At 43.9% G+C, this 15,723-nt stretch overlaps 1 protein-coding gene across 1 annotated transcript in view; it reads right to left on the bottom strand.

The window, feature by feature from the left end:
- Positions 1-15,723, bottom strand: part of UBR1 (ubiquitin protein ligase E3 component n-recognin 1) — a gene marked incomplete in the record, with an annotated part of 4,571,807 nt that overhangs the window by 2,426,240 nt on the left and 2,129,844 nt on the right. Inside the window, 1 exon segment of the mRNA XM_044074213.1 lies at positions 2,310-2,434. Coding sequence (XP_043930148.1) covers positions 2,310-2,434 — 125 coding nt within the window.

Raw genomic sequence — 15,723 nt, 5'->3', positions numbered from 1 at the left:
TCCTCAGCATCAGAATCCTCATAAGGGGGTAAAGAATATCCTAGGTCTGAGGATGAATCTGATGAGATGGATACCTGGTCGGATGAATCATAGTCTGCATCCTGTCTAGGCCTTTTATCAGGAGGGGGATGGGACCCCCTGATTAGAGTGATTAGGTCTTCGGCCATTTTGAGCATTTGTTTCTTAGGCATGGAGGCCTGTCCTGGAGAATGCTGTATTTGTTTCTTTGATTTTAAAGGAGGCTTAGACTTAGCTGAGGGTTTAATGCTTAACTGAGTAGGTCTGAAGGCACCCTCTGAAGCTGCAGGTAGCTCAGCTACTCCGGATCCCTCTGAAGGATTAGTTTTGGTAGGCTGAGTAAGTTGTGCATCCGAAGGCCCAGCCATCTCCACGTGGGAGTCAGAGGCGGCCTATGGTTCTACAAAAGTGGTCGTCAGGGGCTGTGAAGGCGCCTCGCTGAAAACCGGAGAACCGGCGACTAGCCTAGAAGAGGCTTCGTCGTCAGTTTTGGGCCTCGGATGCCTATCCTTGTCTTTGCGCTTTTTGTGTATTCCGGTCATCGGATGTTCCGACGGCATGGTATAATTGAATTTTCTACCAAAATAATGTCGGCAAAATCAAACTGACGTTTAATAGTGCGCTTGTTAAACCTAGCACAAAACCGTCATGGTCTGGGCCTAGGCATGGGATACAATAGGAATGGAAAATCCTTATGAGGTATTTGCTTCCCACAAAAAATACAATTATTAACTTTTACTGACATCGGTCTGAGGCAAGAAAAAGTTTCCCTAACAGGGTATTTAGCTTTGTAGAAGACTTTGGTTCTGGATTCGGAATGAAAATCTCAGGAGACGGCCAACCGGCACTTGCGAACTGCTTTTGCTTCGGGCACCGCTCGGCAAGAAAGACTGAAGAAAATGGCGTCGGCTGCATCTCATATACCTCTGTCGCACTGACGTCAGGGAGGAGGCGACAGCAACCGACGCCGGACCAAGACTTTGGAACTCAGGCTGACTGGGGAACCCAAGTGTAATGACTGCAGCAGTGTAACACGATGAACATCAGAGTAATTTTTAATCCATACACCTAAATGCTTCATCTTATGTCACCATAAGTATCAAAACTGCCAAACCAATTAATGTGTGGGTACACAGTTTACCGCTATAGCTTTTGTTTTACCTTTGTTTTATATTGCAAAAATATTTGAAATTGCTTTTGAATGAAGATTCACAGGTGCTTACACATGTACATGTGCTACAGAAGGAAACAGTATCTTAATCTCAAAGTTGCAATACTGCCTACTACTGAAAAGCTGCCTCCTTCAAAATTTTGTAAGACTTCTGTCAATTTATGTTGTTTGCTCCCAAAAGAAACCATCACTGACACAGCTAAAAAAGGGATGGATGGCTGCCTACTAACATCTCAAGCACTTCTTTGCTTCATAGGACTGTGTCTAAGGCAGGTCCCCATTACTTAAGATGTAGTGCTAATGGAGATTTCACTATCTCCCTCTCTCATGAGCATATGAGCTGAGGGAAAGTAATTATACATTATCTGACTCAATATCTTCATTCACATGGAATCTGGATCATTTGTCCAGTAACTTGGTAGACGCCACCAGGTCAATGGTTTCAATAGGAAGTATTATGAATAGCCTTTATCTTAGGTGACAATGTCTTTCACAGTTTATTAACATCAGAAAGCTTATTCCTCTTTTTTTCTTACACCTGCTAGTCTGAAGTCTGCTTTGTAATTTTAAGACTGTGCTATCAGTGCAAAAGCCTTTTGCATTCCTTCTCTATGACTAAGAATGGTCTGTCTGTTAATGTGGACCACAACTTTTAATTTGTCACTTTTTACACCTTTATTATTGCTTACCTTTCATGTATTACTTAACGTGCAGACAACAACTCAGACATCCACAATACACATTAAACTCATGCACACCTTGTGTGTACACTTTTCCATCAAGTTTTCCCAGTATTTTCAATCTCCTGTGTGCAACACTGTACAAATTGTTTTATTCCCTCTGTCCTGCACAGCATATAAAATGCATCAGTTCTAAATAAAACTATTATTCTGGACATGAAAAATAAAATTCACATTCCTCCTCTTCGTTATCACTGTACCAAACTTATTTTAGTACCCCAGAATAACTTTTGCCTCAAGTGAGCTAATGAACTACACAACTTTGCATCACAAGGAAAAAGAAGCAGCTATCAGTGAACCTATACAAGGCAACCATCATCAAAGTAACTGCTAAACATTTACAACTCTCAAGAAATACATGACAGGATGCATATACTCACGTCTTCTGGCAGGGCTTTTGTTAGTTCACTATGTGACATTGGCTCTATACACAATAAGTGGATTATCTCACGCATAATGATGTCATCTTTGGTCACATGGCTTACTCCAATATTATACCTCTCCCCTAAAAAAAGATCAGAAACAAAGCATTCTCTATGAGGCTGTGTTTACAGTAATTATTACTTCTCGTCCTGTTACTTCATCTTCTAGCTCTTTTAATGTTAGCATTAAATAAAGTAACTTTGGCACACAGGTATTTATTAAGCAGGCAAATCCCATATATGAAGTTAATTTTAACCTGACAAAGGGCACAGCGACCATATAAAGTGTGTGACAGAAGCAAATCCTCTACCACATTTCATCCAGAAGTTTCTTCATTCATGTCACCTGTCCTGCTGGTAAAAAGTAGTGAAATGACCCAATGGAAGCTCACTCATAGCCACCCAACGGTTTTAGAAGAATCAGAAATGTGTTCAATTCAACTAAATACAGCTGGAAAAATGATCAGCATGGATCAGTATCTTAGCCTCAGTTAAAAATGTGTAAATAAAACTAAAACATTCAAGTCAAACTGTGCTTCTGAATGTAGGCCATTCAGTAGTACCATCAAGTTTAACAGTGTTGAACCTCTGATTAACACAAGTACCCAGACAGAAATAGAGTACGATTTGAAAGGGAGTAGTCTCTTACTGATCACACAGACCTTCTAACCTGGATAATTCAGCAACAACTGCCATGGAATTGAAACAGTTCATATATCACACAGCAAAGTAAAATGACAAAAATATGTGCAATGGTACCAGGAAGTTTTAAAATGCCTTCCTGGGACAGCACAGTGATGTGTAAGTTATCAAGAAGCAAATTCCTGTAGCAGTATATGTGCCAAGTGTCTACAAGCACAGGAGTACTTTTCATACCTAGAAAGCAAGCACACAGACACCATGAAGTCTGTCAGCATCTCAGCCAAAGACTCACCAAGTACATGTGGTCATTCACTTTGCCAATACGGCCATAAAATCACCCTGTACTGACAATAAACTATTTATCAGAATATTGCAGGATGCCATTCCAGGAATATGTACCCTCTACAAAGCTCAGGAATGTATCCCTTTGTAGGGAGCAAACACGAGAAAGTGGTAATTCAGTGTGAGCAGATACCCAAAAACAAGGGCCATACTGATACAACAGTGCCTTTTAACCACGTATACATGTGCCACCTTTCTGGGAAGGTTTTCAGTGTGCTGCAGAAAAAAAGAAGTTATGTACTCACCATAATATTCCATGTGTGTTGTCTATCTTTGCCTTCATTCTTACCAGGATGTGTTCGGATCCGATCCTCAGATCCGACTCGGCCTTTATTATCAAAGCTCGAGGTCTTCCACTAGTTCATGGCTAAACCCTATCCAAGCATGCAGTAAGAAACTTCCCCAGAACTTGTTTGCAGTTGTAAGAAAAATAATCACAGCTGAATAACTCAGAGTGCAATGAAAAAGGCCAGAGAATAATGATAACCAATTGTACAAACTCAGTCTTCCAGGAGTAAAACTGGCCGGGGGAATGGACGGTGGGATTTAAGAATGAAGGCAAAGATGGACAACACACAAGGAACGTTATGGTGAGTACATAGCTTCTTTAAGATTTGTTGTCCTATCTTGCCTTCATTCTTACCAGGATGGGACAGCATCCCTAGCACAGTCTTTCTTGGGTGGCTCAAGGAAGAATATTCTTCAGAATCATGGAACCAAACGAGGCCCTGTTCCTAGAGGCCAAATCGAGTTTGTAATGAGTAATAAAGGTATGTGGTTTTGCCCATGCCGCTGCAAAAATGGTATCAATTGGTAGTTTAGCCAGAAAGGCGGAAGAGGTTGCAATGGCTCTTGCAGAGTGAGCTTTAATTCTTTTGTGGAGATCTCTGTTTTGAGACTTACAGATGAAGGTTATGCAGTCTGAAAGCCATTTTGAAAGTGTCACCTTAGTGACTGAAGTACCTTTCTTTGAATCTGAAAGAGAGATAAACTGGACAGATTTTCTGAAGTTCTTAGTCCTGTGTAAATACAAACGTAATTGCCTATGCACATCCAGTTGATGTAATATGTACTCTGTCTTATTCCCATAATTTGGGTAAAAGACTGGCAGCTCTATAGATTGGTTCAAATTTGTCTCTGAACATACTTTTGGCAAAAAGGAAGGGTTTGTTCTTAAGAACACCCTGTCTCTGTGGAAAAGCAAGTGGGGGGGGGGCTTATTGACAAGGCTTGTAGTTCTGACACCCTCCTAGCAGAGGTAACTGCTATCAAGAGAATAGTTTTCCATGTCAAAAACTCGAGTTCTCAAGATGATGCTGGCTCAAAAGAGGGAAAAATTAAATGAGATGGTATGAAATTTAAGTCCCATGGTGTTGGTGGGTCTCTGATGGGTGGTCTTAATAGGGTACCTTTAAGAAATGCTTTGCATAGTCTAAGAGACATAACGTTGAGGCCAGATTCACCTATGTGAAAACTAGAGATCTCTGCAAGTTGAACTATGGTAGCCACAGGCTGCACCCTCATTGAATAATTCTACAAAGAATTCTAGAATGGAACTGACAGGGGCAGGAAAAGGATTCATGTGATTATGAGAAGCCCTATGGAGAATCTTTTCCATTTGCTTCTATATATCTTTCTTGTAGAAGCCTTATAAGAAGAAATTTGAATGTGTTTAACTGATGGAGAGGTTAGGAAACCTGGTTATTGTTGGAATTGGAGCAGCCAAGCTGTCAATTTGAGGGTCTGAAGGGAAAGAGGGAGCGTTCCTGATGCATGAGTCAAAGGGTCTGAAACTGGGTCCAGAATCCAAAGCTCCTCCCAAAGGTGAGGCCACAGGAAGGAGAACCAGATTTGATTAGGTCAGTTTGGGGCAATGAGTATCAAGTCCCTTCCCAAGCAACTGGCTTGCTGAAGTATTTTGGGTACTAGTGGAAAAGGAGGAAAGGCACAGAGGAGATCCGAGGGCCAATCGTAAACAAGTGCATCCTTGTTGACTCCCCCCAGAGGGGGAATAAGGACAAAGTAGCTGCTGCATTTGGCATTCATGGATGTTGCACAAAAAGGTTGCAGCAAGGCTGGCCCCATTTCTGGAATACCTTTTCCGCTACTTCCTGTTTTAGGGACCACTCATGAGGCAGCAGAATCATTCTGTGGAGTATGTTCGCTATCACGTTGGCTTTCCCTGGGATGTGCATTGCTATCAGAAAATGTTGGGAGGAGGTCACCCACTGCCATACACTCAGGGCCTCTCGACAAAGGGGGCAAGATCTGGTTCCTCCTTGTTTGTTTACATACCATACAACTGACATGTCTATCTAAATTACAATAGTTCCCAGTGGAAGAGACTCCTGGAATGCTTGCAACACTAGAAGCACCGCTCTTCATCTCTAGGGCACTGATGTGCAAATGGGCCTTGTGATCCTGCCAGGTGCCTTGGATGGTCTTTCCAAGATAATGCCCCCCCCCCCCCCATCTGAGAGGCATCAGTGGTCACTGTGGCCAATGGTTGGGGAAGTACAAATGGTTGACCTAGGGTCACATGAGTGGAGTAAAGCCACCAACAAAGGTCTTTTTTGCAAGTTTCTGTTATTATTTTGTGGGACATCGGCAATTTCTGCATTGATCACTAAGTGGATAGCAGCCACTGGAAACTTCTCATGTGGAGATGTGCTAAGGGGATCAGAGTTACAGCTGCTGCCATGGTCCCCAAGACCTTTAGGACTATTCCTTGCTTGGGCCTTTTTCTTTGGGAGAAGATTTAAAATCTGAAATTGTAGAACTTGAACTCTTTCTGGAGGAAGCCTGGCTATCATGTTTGTTGAATCCAATTCTCCTCCTATAAATACATGCTGAAAAGGAAGCAAGGCAGATTTCTCATAGTTTATTGTAATTCCTAGGTGACAGCAGAGCTGCAAGGTGGTGTCTCTTGCTTTTATTAGTAGATGCTCACTGGTGGCTATTAGGAGCCAGTCGTCTAAGTAAGGAAACACCCGGAATCCTAGGCGTCTCAAGTGAGCTGCTACTATTGCCATACATTTGGTGAACACACTAGGGGTTGTAGTGAGGCCAAAGGGCAGAGCCCGAAACTGGTAGTTACTGGCTCCCAGCTAAAAGCACAGGTGTCTCCTGGATCGCCTGTCCATTTTTATGTGGTAGTACACATCCTGGAGGTCTATTGAGCACATCCAATCGTCTTGCCCCAGAAAAAGGAGTACTGACTGCAGTATTACCATCCGTAATTTGGACTTTCTTACTGATTTGTTTAAATTGCTGAGATCCAGAATTGGTTTCCAGTTCCCAGTTTTCTTTGACACTAAAAAAAATCTTAAGTTCCAGATCCTATTTGGTCTGTGAGGACTATTTGGATGGCTTTTGTCTAGCAACTTTTGAATTTCTAAGATTGCCTGTTCCCTTTGACTGGGTGGAATGTCTGGGATCTTTTTTATGTTTGGGATGGGAAAAGAAAAGGGTAAGGAGTAACCCCTGGCTATGATGCTTTGTACCCATTTGTCTTCTTTTTGTTGCCAGATTTCTGGGTGCAAATTTAAGCGGCCCCCGACTGCCTCCAGAGATGGACAAGCGGGCCTCCTTTCAGGAGCGCTGAAAGAGCTTACCAAAGAAAAATTCTCAGTCGCCCTGGTTCTGCAGACTCACTCTGCCCCATGGTCAGCATCTTCCATTACTACTTCCCTCTCTGCCCCTGGGGAAGATTTGGCACGTGTGTTCTGGAAAGCTCTCTGAGATTTTCAAAACCACATTTTGCCACTTCCTTTCTGAACTTTGGGATAAGGTCTGGAAGGTAGGGAAAATAGACTCCTATGGCAGACAGAGTCTTTCCTTCTTGCTCACACCTGGTTGGTGTGTCCTTGACTTTGGACCCAAACAGGGATGAGCCATCGAACAGGTCATTCACAAAGGAAGAATTAAAGGGCTCTGAAAAGTCACACAAGCAGATCCAAGAATGCCTCTTAGGGAAATTCCTGAACCCGCTGCTCTACTTGCTCCATCCGCTGCATAAGAAATCAGTCTCATGGAGGAGTTGACAACTGAATTTATGGTAGAGAGCTGACAGGAAACTATCTGAAACCCCTTCAGCTACTGAACCTTGGAGAGGATCTCCTAGCTCTTTCAGGAAGTCTCTGTAATCTAGTAAAATGGGTAAGGTAATTCATTGATCTGAAGGCAAAGGTCGCTGAAGAAAAAATGCACTTTCCATATCTGTTCATTGTATGAGACTCCTTGCTCAATGGATGAACAGAAGAGGAGGTCTTCGGAGTTCCTTCTTGGTGACTGCCACCCCCACCACCATAGCATCTACTGGAACTCCCTTAGTTAGAAAGATTTTGTCTGGTGAGGATGTGATGAACTTATCTGGCCTCCTAGGAATAGTTTTCACTGAATCTGGAGACTCCCACACCTTTCAAGAAACTAGGTCCATAAGTTCGAAGAAAGGTGGAAACACCCCCAAATCCCCAAATGGAGGAAGGGTGGGATCGAAGGCCTTCAAGTATACAGACTACTCTGCCGAAGGGTTAGAATACTTCCACCCACCTCTCTGTTTAAGCACTTCTAAGATGTCTCCAAAGAAGACATCATCAGGAGGCAACTGTGGGGACCCTTCAGCTTCCTCGAGGTCCGTATCAGAGGTGATGGATTCCACTGGGGAGTCTAAATGCTTCCTCTTATATAACTTCTTCTGAAGGACCTCTTCAGATGGGTAGTCTGGAGAGGTTTCAGAGGAGTGGGGAGTGCCCTGTGGGGCATCCTGAGACCTAGTTTCTCTGCTGTCCTGTGAATGCAAAGAAATAGAAGTCAGACACTGGTGCTTTTAGGGGAAGACAGTTCCGAGATGACAATGGAACTGTCTGTGGAGACAGTACTCTCCTCATCACCTCAAAAAGCCTCTGCCCCTGATCCAAGGAAATCCCTGAATCCAAAGAAGTCAAGGGAACCCCTGGAATCGAGGACGATGGGCCTGAGGCTGAGGTAGGAGTGGAGCTCACCCGAGCAGATGCCCCGAGAGACGAGATCAGATCCGACAACTGACTGATCTGACTCCCCTCCTCGGACCCAAATGGAGAGCGTCAGCTCCCACACTCCTCAAGCTCCGATGGAGCTGAGAACGTCAGAGCAATGGTCAGCTCTGAAGAGCCCATTATAGGCCTTGGATCCGATGGTTCCACCAAAATCAGCTCAGGACATTCAGACTCAGAAGTCTGAGATCAGATTGGAGGAGGAATCGGAGCAGAAGGGGAAGATACGGTTGGATCCAATAGCAACTTGGCCAGCGCTGGTGTCCTTAACAGCCTCTGTACCACTCGCTCCACGTTGTCATCAGAGAGGCTCCTGGAAGACTGAGTCGAGGGTGCTGGAGACTTGGAATGTTGTAAAATTAGTGACCTTAGAGTAGGGGAGAATGGCTCCAAGACTGGAGACTGGCTCCGAATCTCAAACTCTGCCGGCACCAAGACAGATGGTGTTGGAGCAGCAGATTTGTCGGATCCGATGGGCTTCTGATCCGGTGTCGAAATTCTGCAGCAGTAGATTTGTCGGACCCAGTGTCAAAATTTTGGCAATCTTTTTTTGCCGGCTCCCATGGAGCACTAGAAGAGGAATATCTCTTCCCAGATTTATCTGATTTTGACTTTGGATATTTGTCAGCTTTTATAAACCCAGAATGACAGATACAGCAAGACTCCTGAAGATGGACAGCTCCTAGACAATAGACATTTTTGCCCACATTTTTCACATTTTTTGAAACCCGACTGTTTTGAATCCTCAAAAGACATTGTGACAGAAGAGAAGAAAAATAAGTAGATAAGTTTTTTTTTTTTTTTAAACAGCAAACGTTTGATAGTAAACAGTATACAGAATTAAAGGAGAGCACAGCCCTCTAACTTAAACGAGTTTTGCCCAGGAGATGGAAAGGAAAAGGGGAGGAGAGAGTCCTCTAACTTAAACAGGCTAAGGGGAGGCAGTTCTCTAACTTAAATGAACCATCTTCAAAAAGGGTCTTGAAGAGAAAAAAAACAAGCAGAGAAACAAGAGTAAGCGCCCTCTAACTTAAATGGGCTATCTAAATTTTAAGGTAGAAGCCGAGAGAGGCAAAAACAAGGCCTAGAGGGAAGATGGCGGCCAGCAGCAGGAAACAGCCACAAAAAAAAAGGAATTAAAATAGGAAAAGTACAGTTTTGTACCTACCATAAATGTAGATGTTCGAGGATCCACATTGCTGCAGTCATAACCTGTGGGTAGTCCGCTGTCCTCGGTCGGCCCGAATACCAAAGAGTTAGGCTGGCGTCGGTCATGGTCGCCCGGTGCTGACGTCAGTACGTAGTAGTACTTAAGCACATGACCGACGTCATATCCTCAGTCTTTCTTGCCCCAGATGTCAGAAAGCCTTAAAAATGAAAGGCTAGAGCCAAAAAAGATAATGCTCAACAACCACAAAGGAGAAAATAACAATTATCCCAAAGGAACAACAACAACAACCCCAAACAATAGAGGGGAAGGAGGGAGGGAAAATAGGACTGCAGCAATGTGGATCCTCGAACATCTACATTTATGGTAGGTACAAAACTGTACTATGTTCTTCGTCTCACATTGCTGCAGTCATAACCTGTGGGTAGAATCCCAAAGCAAAGGAAAAGGGATGGGCTGGCAAACTAAAAAGCATTAGGGGCTGCTAACATGCCCTGTAAGACTGCAGTGGCAAACCCAGCCCTGGACTTGGAAAAAAGAGGGAGATGGTAATGCTTAGTAAAAGTGTGAACTGAACTCCAAGTAGCTGCTTCCAAAATATCTTTAGTAGCTACACCCCTCAAAAAAGCAGTAGATGTGGCAGTAGCCCTAGTGGAATGAGGTCTGATCCCAGTAGGAACATTCTTCCCATGATGAGAGCAACAAAAAGCAATACAATGACCAATCCACTTTGAAATAGTCTGCTTTGAAACAGCTTTCCCTTGTGAACTCAAAGCAAAAGAAACAAATAACTGTTGAGTCTGTCTGAACTCCTTAGTTCTGCTCAAATAGTAACGTAACTGCCTGTGGATATCCAACGAATGCAAGACTTTTTCCCCTTTATTTTGGGGATCAGCATAAAAAGTAGGCAAATGGATAGACTGGTTCAAGGCCACATTAGAAATCACTTTTGGCATAAAAGTAGGGTTAGTACACAAAGAAACTCTATCCTTATGGAATATCAGAAAAGGTTCAACTGCCATGAGAGCCTGCAATTCAGATACCCTCCTAGCAGAAGTAATGGCCAACAAAAAAGCAGTCTTCCAAGACAAAAACTTCAATTCAGACGTAGCTGCAGGTTCAAAAGGAGGCAAAGTAAGCTTCTCCAACACAAAATTGAGATCCCAGGAAGGAGTAGGAGCTCTACGTGGGGGTCTTATATTTTTTGCCCCTCTAAGAAATTGCTTAAACAAAGGGTGAGAAAATAAAGGAGGGTCACAATCATAGTGAGCAGAAATGGCTGCAGCATGAACCTTCACAGAGGAAAATGACAAACCCTTGTCTAGTAATTCAGTAAGGTACTGTAGTGTAAAACTCAAATTATGCACCGAGACATCAAAGCCCTTTGTTGTGCTCCAAAGAAAAAATCTCCTCCATTTATCAGCATAAACTTTTCTAGTGCTAGGCCGCCTGGCTTCCAAAATGACATCTAAAACCTGTTGAGGAAGCTGAGATCCCACAGGCTCTAAAACAGGATACGCCAGGCCGTTAGATGCAGGGACTGCACCCTGACATTGAGCAAATGACTGTTTGACTGGGACAACAAGTGAGGAAGCTGTAGCAAAGGCCAAGGAGGCTCCTGAATTAAACTCCTCAGCAGAGGATACCAGTGCTGACGTGGCCAATCTGGTGCTATTAGAATCATGCAAGGCTTGTCCCGCCTGACTTTCAAGAGTACCTTGGGAAGGAGAGGCAGAGGAGGAAAAGCATAGACGTGAAGGTTGTTCCAACTGAAAGATAGAGCATCCACTTTCCAAGTTTTTGGGTGAAACATCTTTGTGCAAAATTTTGGTAGTTGGCAATTTAGAGAAGAAGCGAACAGATCTATGTCTGGAGTTCCCCAAGCCACTGTCAACTGTTGGAATACCTGAGGATCCAATTTCCACTCGTGGGGGTCCACAATTTGTCTGCTCAATACATCTGCTACGGAGTTCTGTGCTCCTGGCAGAAACCGAGCTTGAAGAGTGATGTGCAAACTCAGAGCAGTCTCCCACAAAATCATTGCTTGTCTGCAAAGAGGGTAAGAATGGGTTCCCCCCTGCTTGTTGATGTACCACATGACTGTAGTGTTGTCTGCTCGAATCAACACCTGTCCTGGTTGAAGTAGGCCCTTGAAAGCCATCAGGGCAAACTGGACTGCTAACATCTCCTTCATGTTGATATGCAAATGCTGTAGTCTGGGAGGCCACGTGTCTTGAATCCATTTCCCATTGAAGTGTGCTCCCCAAGCCAGGTCTGAGGCATCCATCGTTATGATCTGACTCGCCTCTGGTTGGGTCACAGAGAGTCCCTTGTTTAGGTGACATTCCTGTACCCACCACAAGAATTCCTTCTGGATGCAAGGTATTATCTGAATGACAGTGTCCAAATCGTGGCAGTGTTGAGTCCATACACTTTTGAGATACCATTGTAGCTTCCTCATATGCAGTTTGGCATTGGGAAGTACTAGAATGCAAGATGCCATGAACCCCAAGGCTTGAAGGACTGTCCTTGCAGTCCGCCTGGACAGTACTGATGATTGCTGGAAGTATAGGTGAAGAGTTCTTTGTTTGTCCGGGGTCAGAAAAGCCATCTGAGAGGCTGTATTCAGTCTCACACCCAGAAAGCACATGTCCTGAGAGGGTACTAAACTGGACTTTATTTCGTTCACAGAATACCCTAGGCACCTTAAAACTGCCATTACATACTGTAGATGTTGAAGTAACTTGTCTTTGTCTTGAGCAAGAATTAGGCAATCGTCCAGATAAGGATAAATTTGTATTCCCCTCAGTCTGAAGAAAGCTATTACAGGAGCCAGAACCTTTGTGAACACCCTGGGCGCAGTAGATAAACCAAAGGGCAATGCAGAGAACTGATAATGAGAAGTACCAGCCGAAATCGCAGGAATCTCCTGCAGCTGGGCCTGATAGGAATGTGAAGATAGGCCTCTTTGAGATCCAGAGTTACCATCCAGTGATCTTTGCCTAGCATAGGCAGAAGTTGCTGTAAAGTTAACATCTTGAACTTTGGAATGTCTAGGTATGTATTGAGAATGGACAAATCCAGAATTGGCCTCCAAGTGTTTCCTTTCTTTGGCACTAGGAATAGACGAGAATAAAACCCTAGGCCTACTTCTGACGGAGGTACCACCTGGATTGCTCCCATCTGTAAAAGCAAAGAAATTTGTTCCTGAGCCTCCTGCCTTTGCTGAGGAGGTACATCTGGCATGCCTTTGAAAGGAGGAAAAGTGTGAAAATAAAACTTGTAGCCTTGATTTATTATGTCCAACACCCATTTGTCCTGGGTGACCAAATGCCAATTTTGTTTGAAAAGTGCCAACTTTCCTCCTAGAGGAGCTGCCAGAAAAGAAGGATCTGGCAGCTGAAAATACAGGTCATTGGGTCTGTTTACGAAAGGGCTGACCCCTGCCCCCACCAGAAGATTGTGCAGGAGAACTCCAAGTCCTAGGTCTGAAAGAACCCTGAGCGTGAGTCCTGCCCCTACCACGTCTAGACCTGCCCTTAGACTGAAAATCTGAAGAAGGGTAGGACCATCCTCTTGCAGGCCAATTCCTGCTAAACTTAGGGGGCTGCACTTGCAAAAAATCCTTAACCGTCTGCATGGACTTGGCTTTATCTTCCATCTTTTTCAAAACTGACTCCACAGGGGAACCAAAAAGAACTTCAGATTGAAGAGGAGCATCCAAAATCCGAGCTTTCACATGCTCTGACAAATTTTGATCCTTAAGCCAGGCATGTCTACGAATAACTGAACCAGTAGCAGCCACCCTGGGAGAAGCCTGAAGAGCATCGAAGCCACACTGCATGGAATGTTTACCAACTTGATCTGAAGCATGAACCAAGTCCTGCAATTCCTTACACTCTATACCCTTAGATAAAGCATCTACCTTAGATTTCAATTGACCTAACCGAAAGTTCTGATACTTCAGCATATGAAATTGGCAATTTAAAGCCCTCATAGCTAACGTAGAAGAGGTGTACACTTTTTTCCCCCACCTATCCAAAGCTCTAGAATCTTTATCCAAAGGAACTGGATTCTTAACCACAGAAGCCCTGACACCCTTCGGCCCTTGAATAATAGTTTCCGGGTCAGCCCTAGGACTCTTATACAAATATTTATGTGCCTCTGGAACTCTGTAATACCTGTCAGGCTTGACAGGGGCAGGGGGTGAAGAATCAGGATTAAGTGAAGCTTCAGAAAAAACATCCTGAACAACATCTAAAACAGGGGGAATAGCCAAAGGCCTATGTTGTGGCAAAAACAAAAATTCCCTCAGCCTCTTACGAGAATCAGAAAAATCCTGACCTTCCCACTTGAAATGCTCCCTCATGGAATGCAAGGTTTCAGAAAAGGAAAAATCCTCTGGAGGAGAAGCAGAAGGACAGGAATCCTCTGCATCCGAATCTGAATAGGGAGGAAAATCCTGAATATCCTCAGCTGAGGACTCAGAGTAATCTGAAGAATGCTCCATTCCCTCTAAATCTGTCTCTACCCTAGGCCTCTTCTCTGGGGGGGGGGGGCATAGAACCCCTAATCAAAGTAATCAAATCCTCTGCCATTTTCAACATATGTTTTTTAGGAACAGAACCCGAAGAACTAGGGCTATGGCCCGGACCAGTAAGACCAGGTTTAGCCTTAGCAGGGCCTTTAGTCACTGAGGTAGAAGGCCTAATAACCTTTTGTAAGGATGGAACTACAGATACTTGAGAAGCACCCTCGGCCTGGCCTAACTCCTGAGAGGCCAACTCCTGCAAAAGTAAAGGTTCCCCCTGGGATTCAGCCGAGACTTCGGCTGGATCCACAGATTCAACTGTAGATTCCATAGAACCGGCGTCTGCAACGGACGACTCATCCGGTTTAGACCTTAAAGATTTATATTTTCGCTTTTTTGCGGTAGCGGGCGTCGGAGGATCCGACGGCATGTTGTAGTTACACCGCTTACCGAAAACAAGCCTAGCACAGTCTAATCTACGTTTAATGGTGCGTTTATTAAATCTAGCGCAAAAGCGACACCCGACTACGTCGTGCTCAGGCCCCAAGCAAGGAATACAGAGAGAATGGTAGTCCCTATGAGGTATCTGTTTCCCACAAGAAATACAATTATTAACTTTTTCTGACATCCGGATTAACTGAAGCAAGAAAAGACAAAAATTTTCCCCAACGGGGTACTTAGTCCAACTTGGTCTTCGGTCTGAAACTCGAAATTGAAAATTTCAGAACGCCGAACGGCACTTGCAAACGCTGCTTCTGCTTCGGACCACGCGGCAAGAAAGACTGAGGATATGACATCGGTCATGCGCTTAAGTACTACTACATACTGACGTCAGCACCGGGTGACCATGACCGACGCCAGCCTAACTCTCTGGTATTCGAGCCAACCGAGGACAGCGGACTACCCACAGGTTATGACTGCAGCAATGTGAGACGAAGAACATCTAGCTATTTTTAGCAAATAACAATAAGGAATGAGCAATTTCTAACAGAGAAAATATGATAAAAGGTATACTTAACCAGAGTTAGTAGAACGAGCAATCAATCTTGTTTAGTGGCAAATAAGATCTGGGAAGGTTTCCTACTGCATGCTGGGACAGGGTTTAGCCATGAGCTAGTGGAAAATCTCGAGCTTGGAAATAATGGCAGAGTAAGATCCAAGGATCGGATCCGAACACATCCTGGTAAGAATTACGGCGAGATAGGACAACAACACATTTAATATTCATTTACTACATGCTTTCAGGTAAGCAAACTTCTCTCAGTAGTATTCACAGACAATACAGCCTCGGCATGCCTCACAAGCATATAAACCTTTCTTTTATAGAGGAACATCCATTAGGAAGTCCAGTCTAACTTCCCATTGGCTCTTTCCTATCAGCAAAAGGTTATGATAAAGATCTGCGGAAGGTAAATAAGAAAATGTCAAGCAGCACTAGCACTCTGCAACGTTCCAAATGGGGAGAGGAAGAGAAGCTGGATCTGTTGGTTAAAAAAAAAATTCTTAATGAGGCTGTTACCTACTCACACCACCTAAAAGAGATTTACTGCAATGTCTGATAAACACGTTTGCTGTTCCGCTAGAGAAAGGAACTTATGAAGGTTAAGGTGGTTAATAAAAACTTGGAAAAACATTAGAGTATGCCCCTTGTTCCAG

This window comes from Protopterus annectens, chromosome 6.part0 (genome assembly GCF_019279795.1).
Source record: "Protopterus annectens isolate FY-2018-M chromosome 6.part0, PAN1.0, whole genome shotgun sequence".
Taxonomy (NCBI): Eukaryota; Metazoa; Chordata; order Ceratodontiformes; family Protopteridae; genus Protopterus; species Protopterus annectens.
This window is presented reverse-complemented; position numbering and strand designations above follow the sequence as displayed.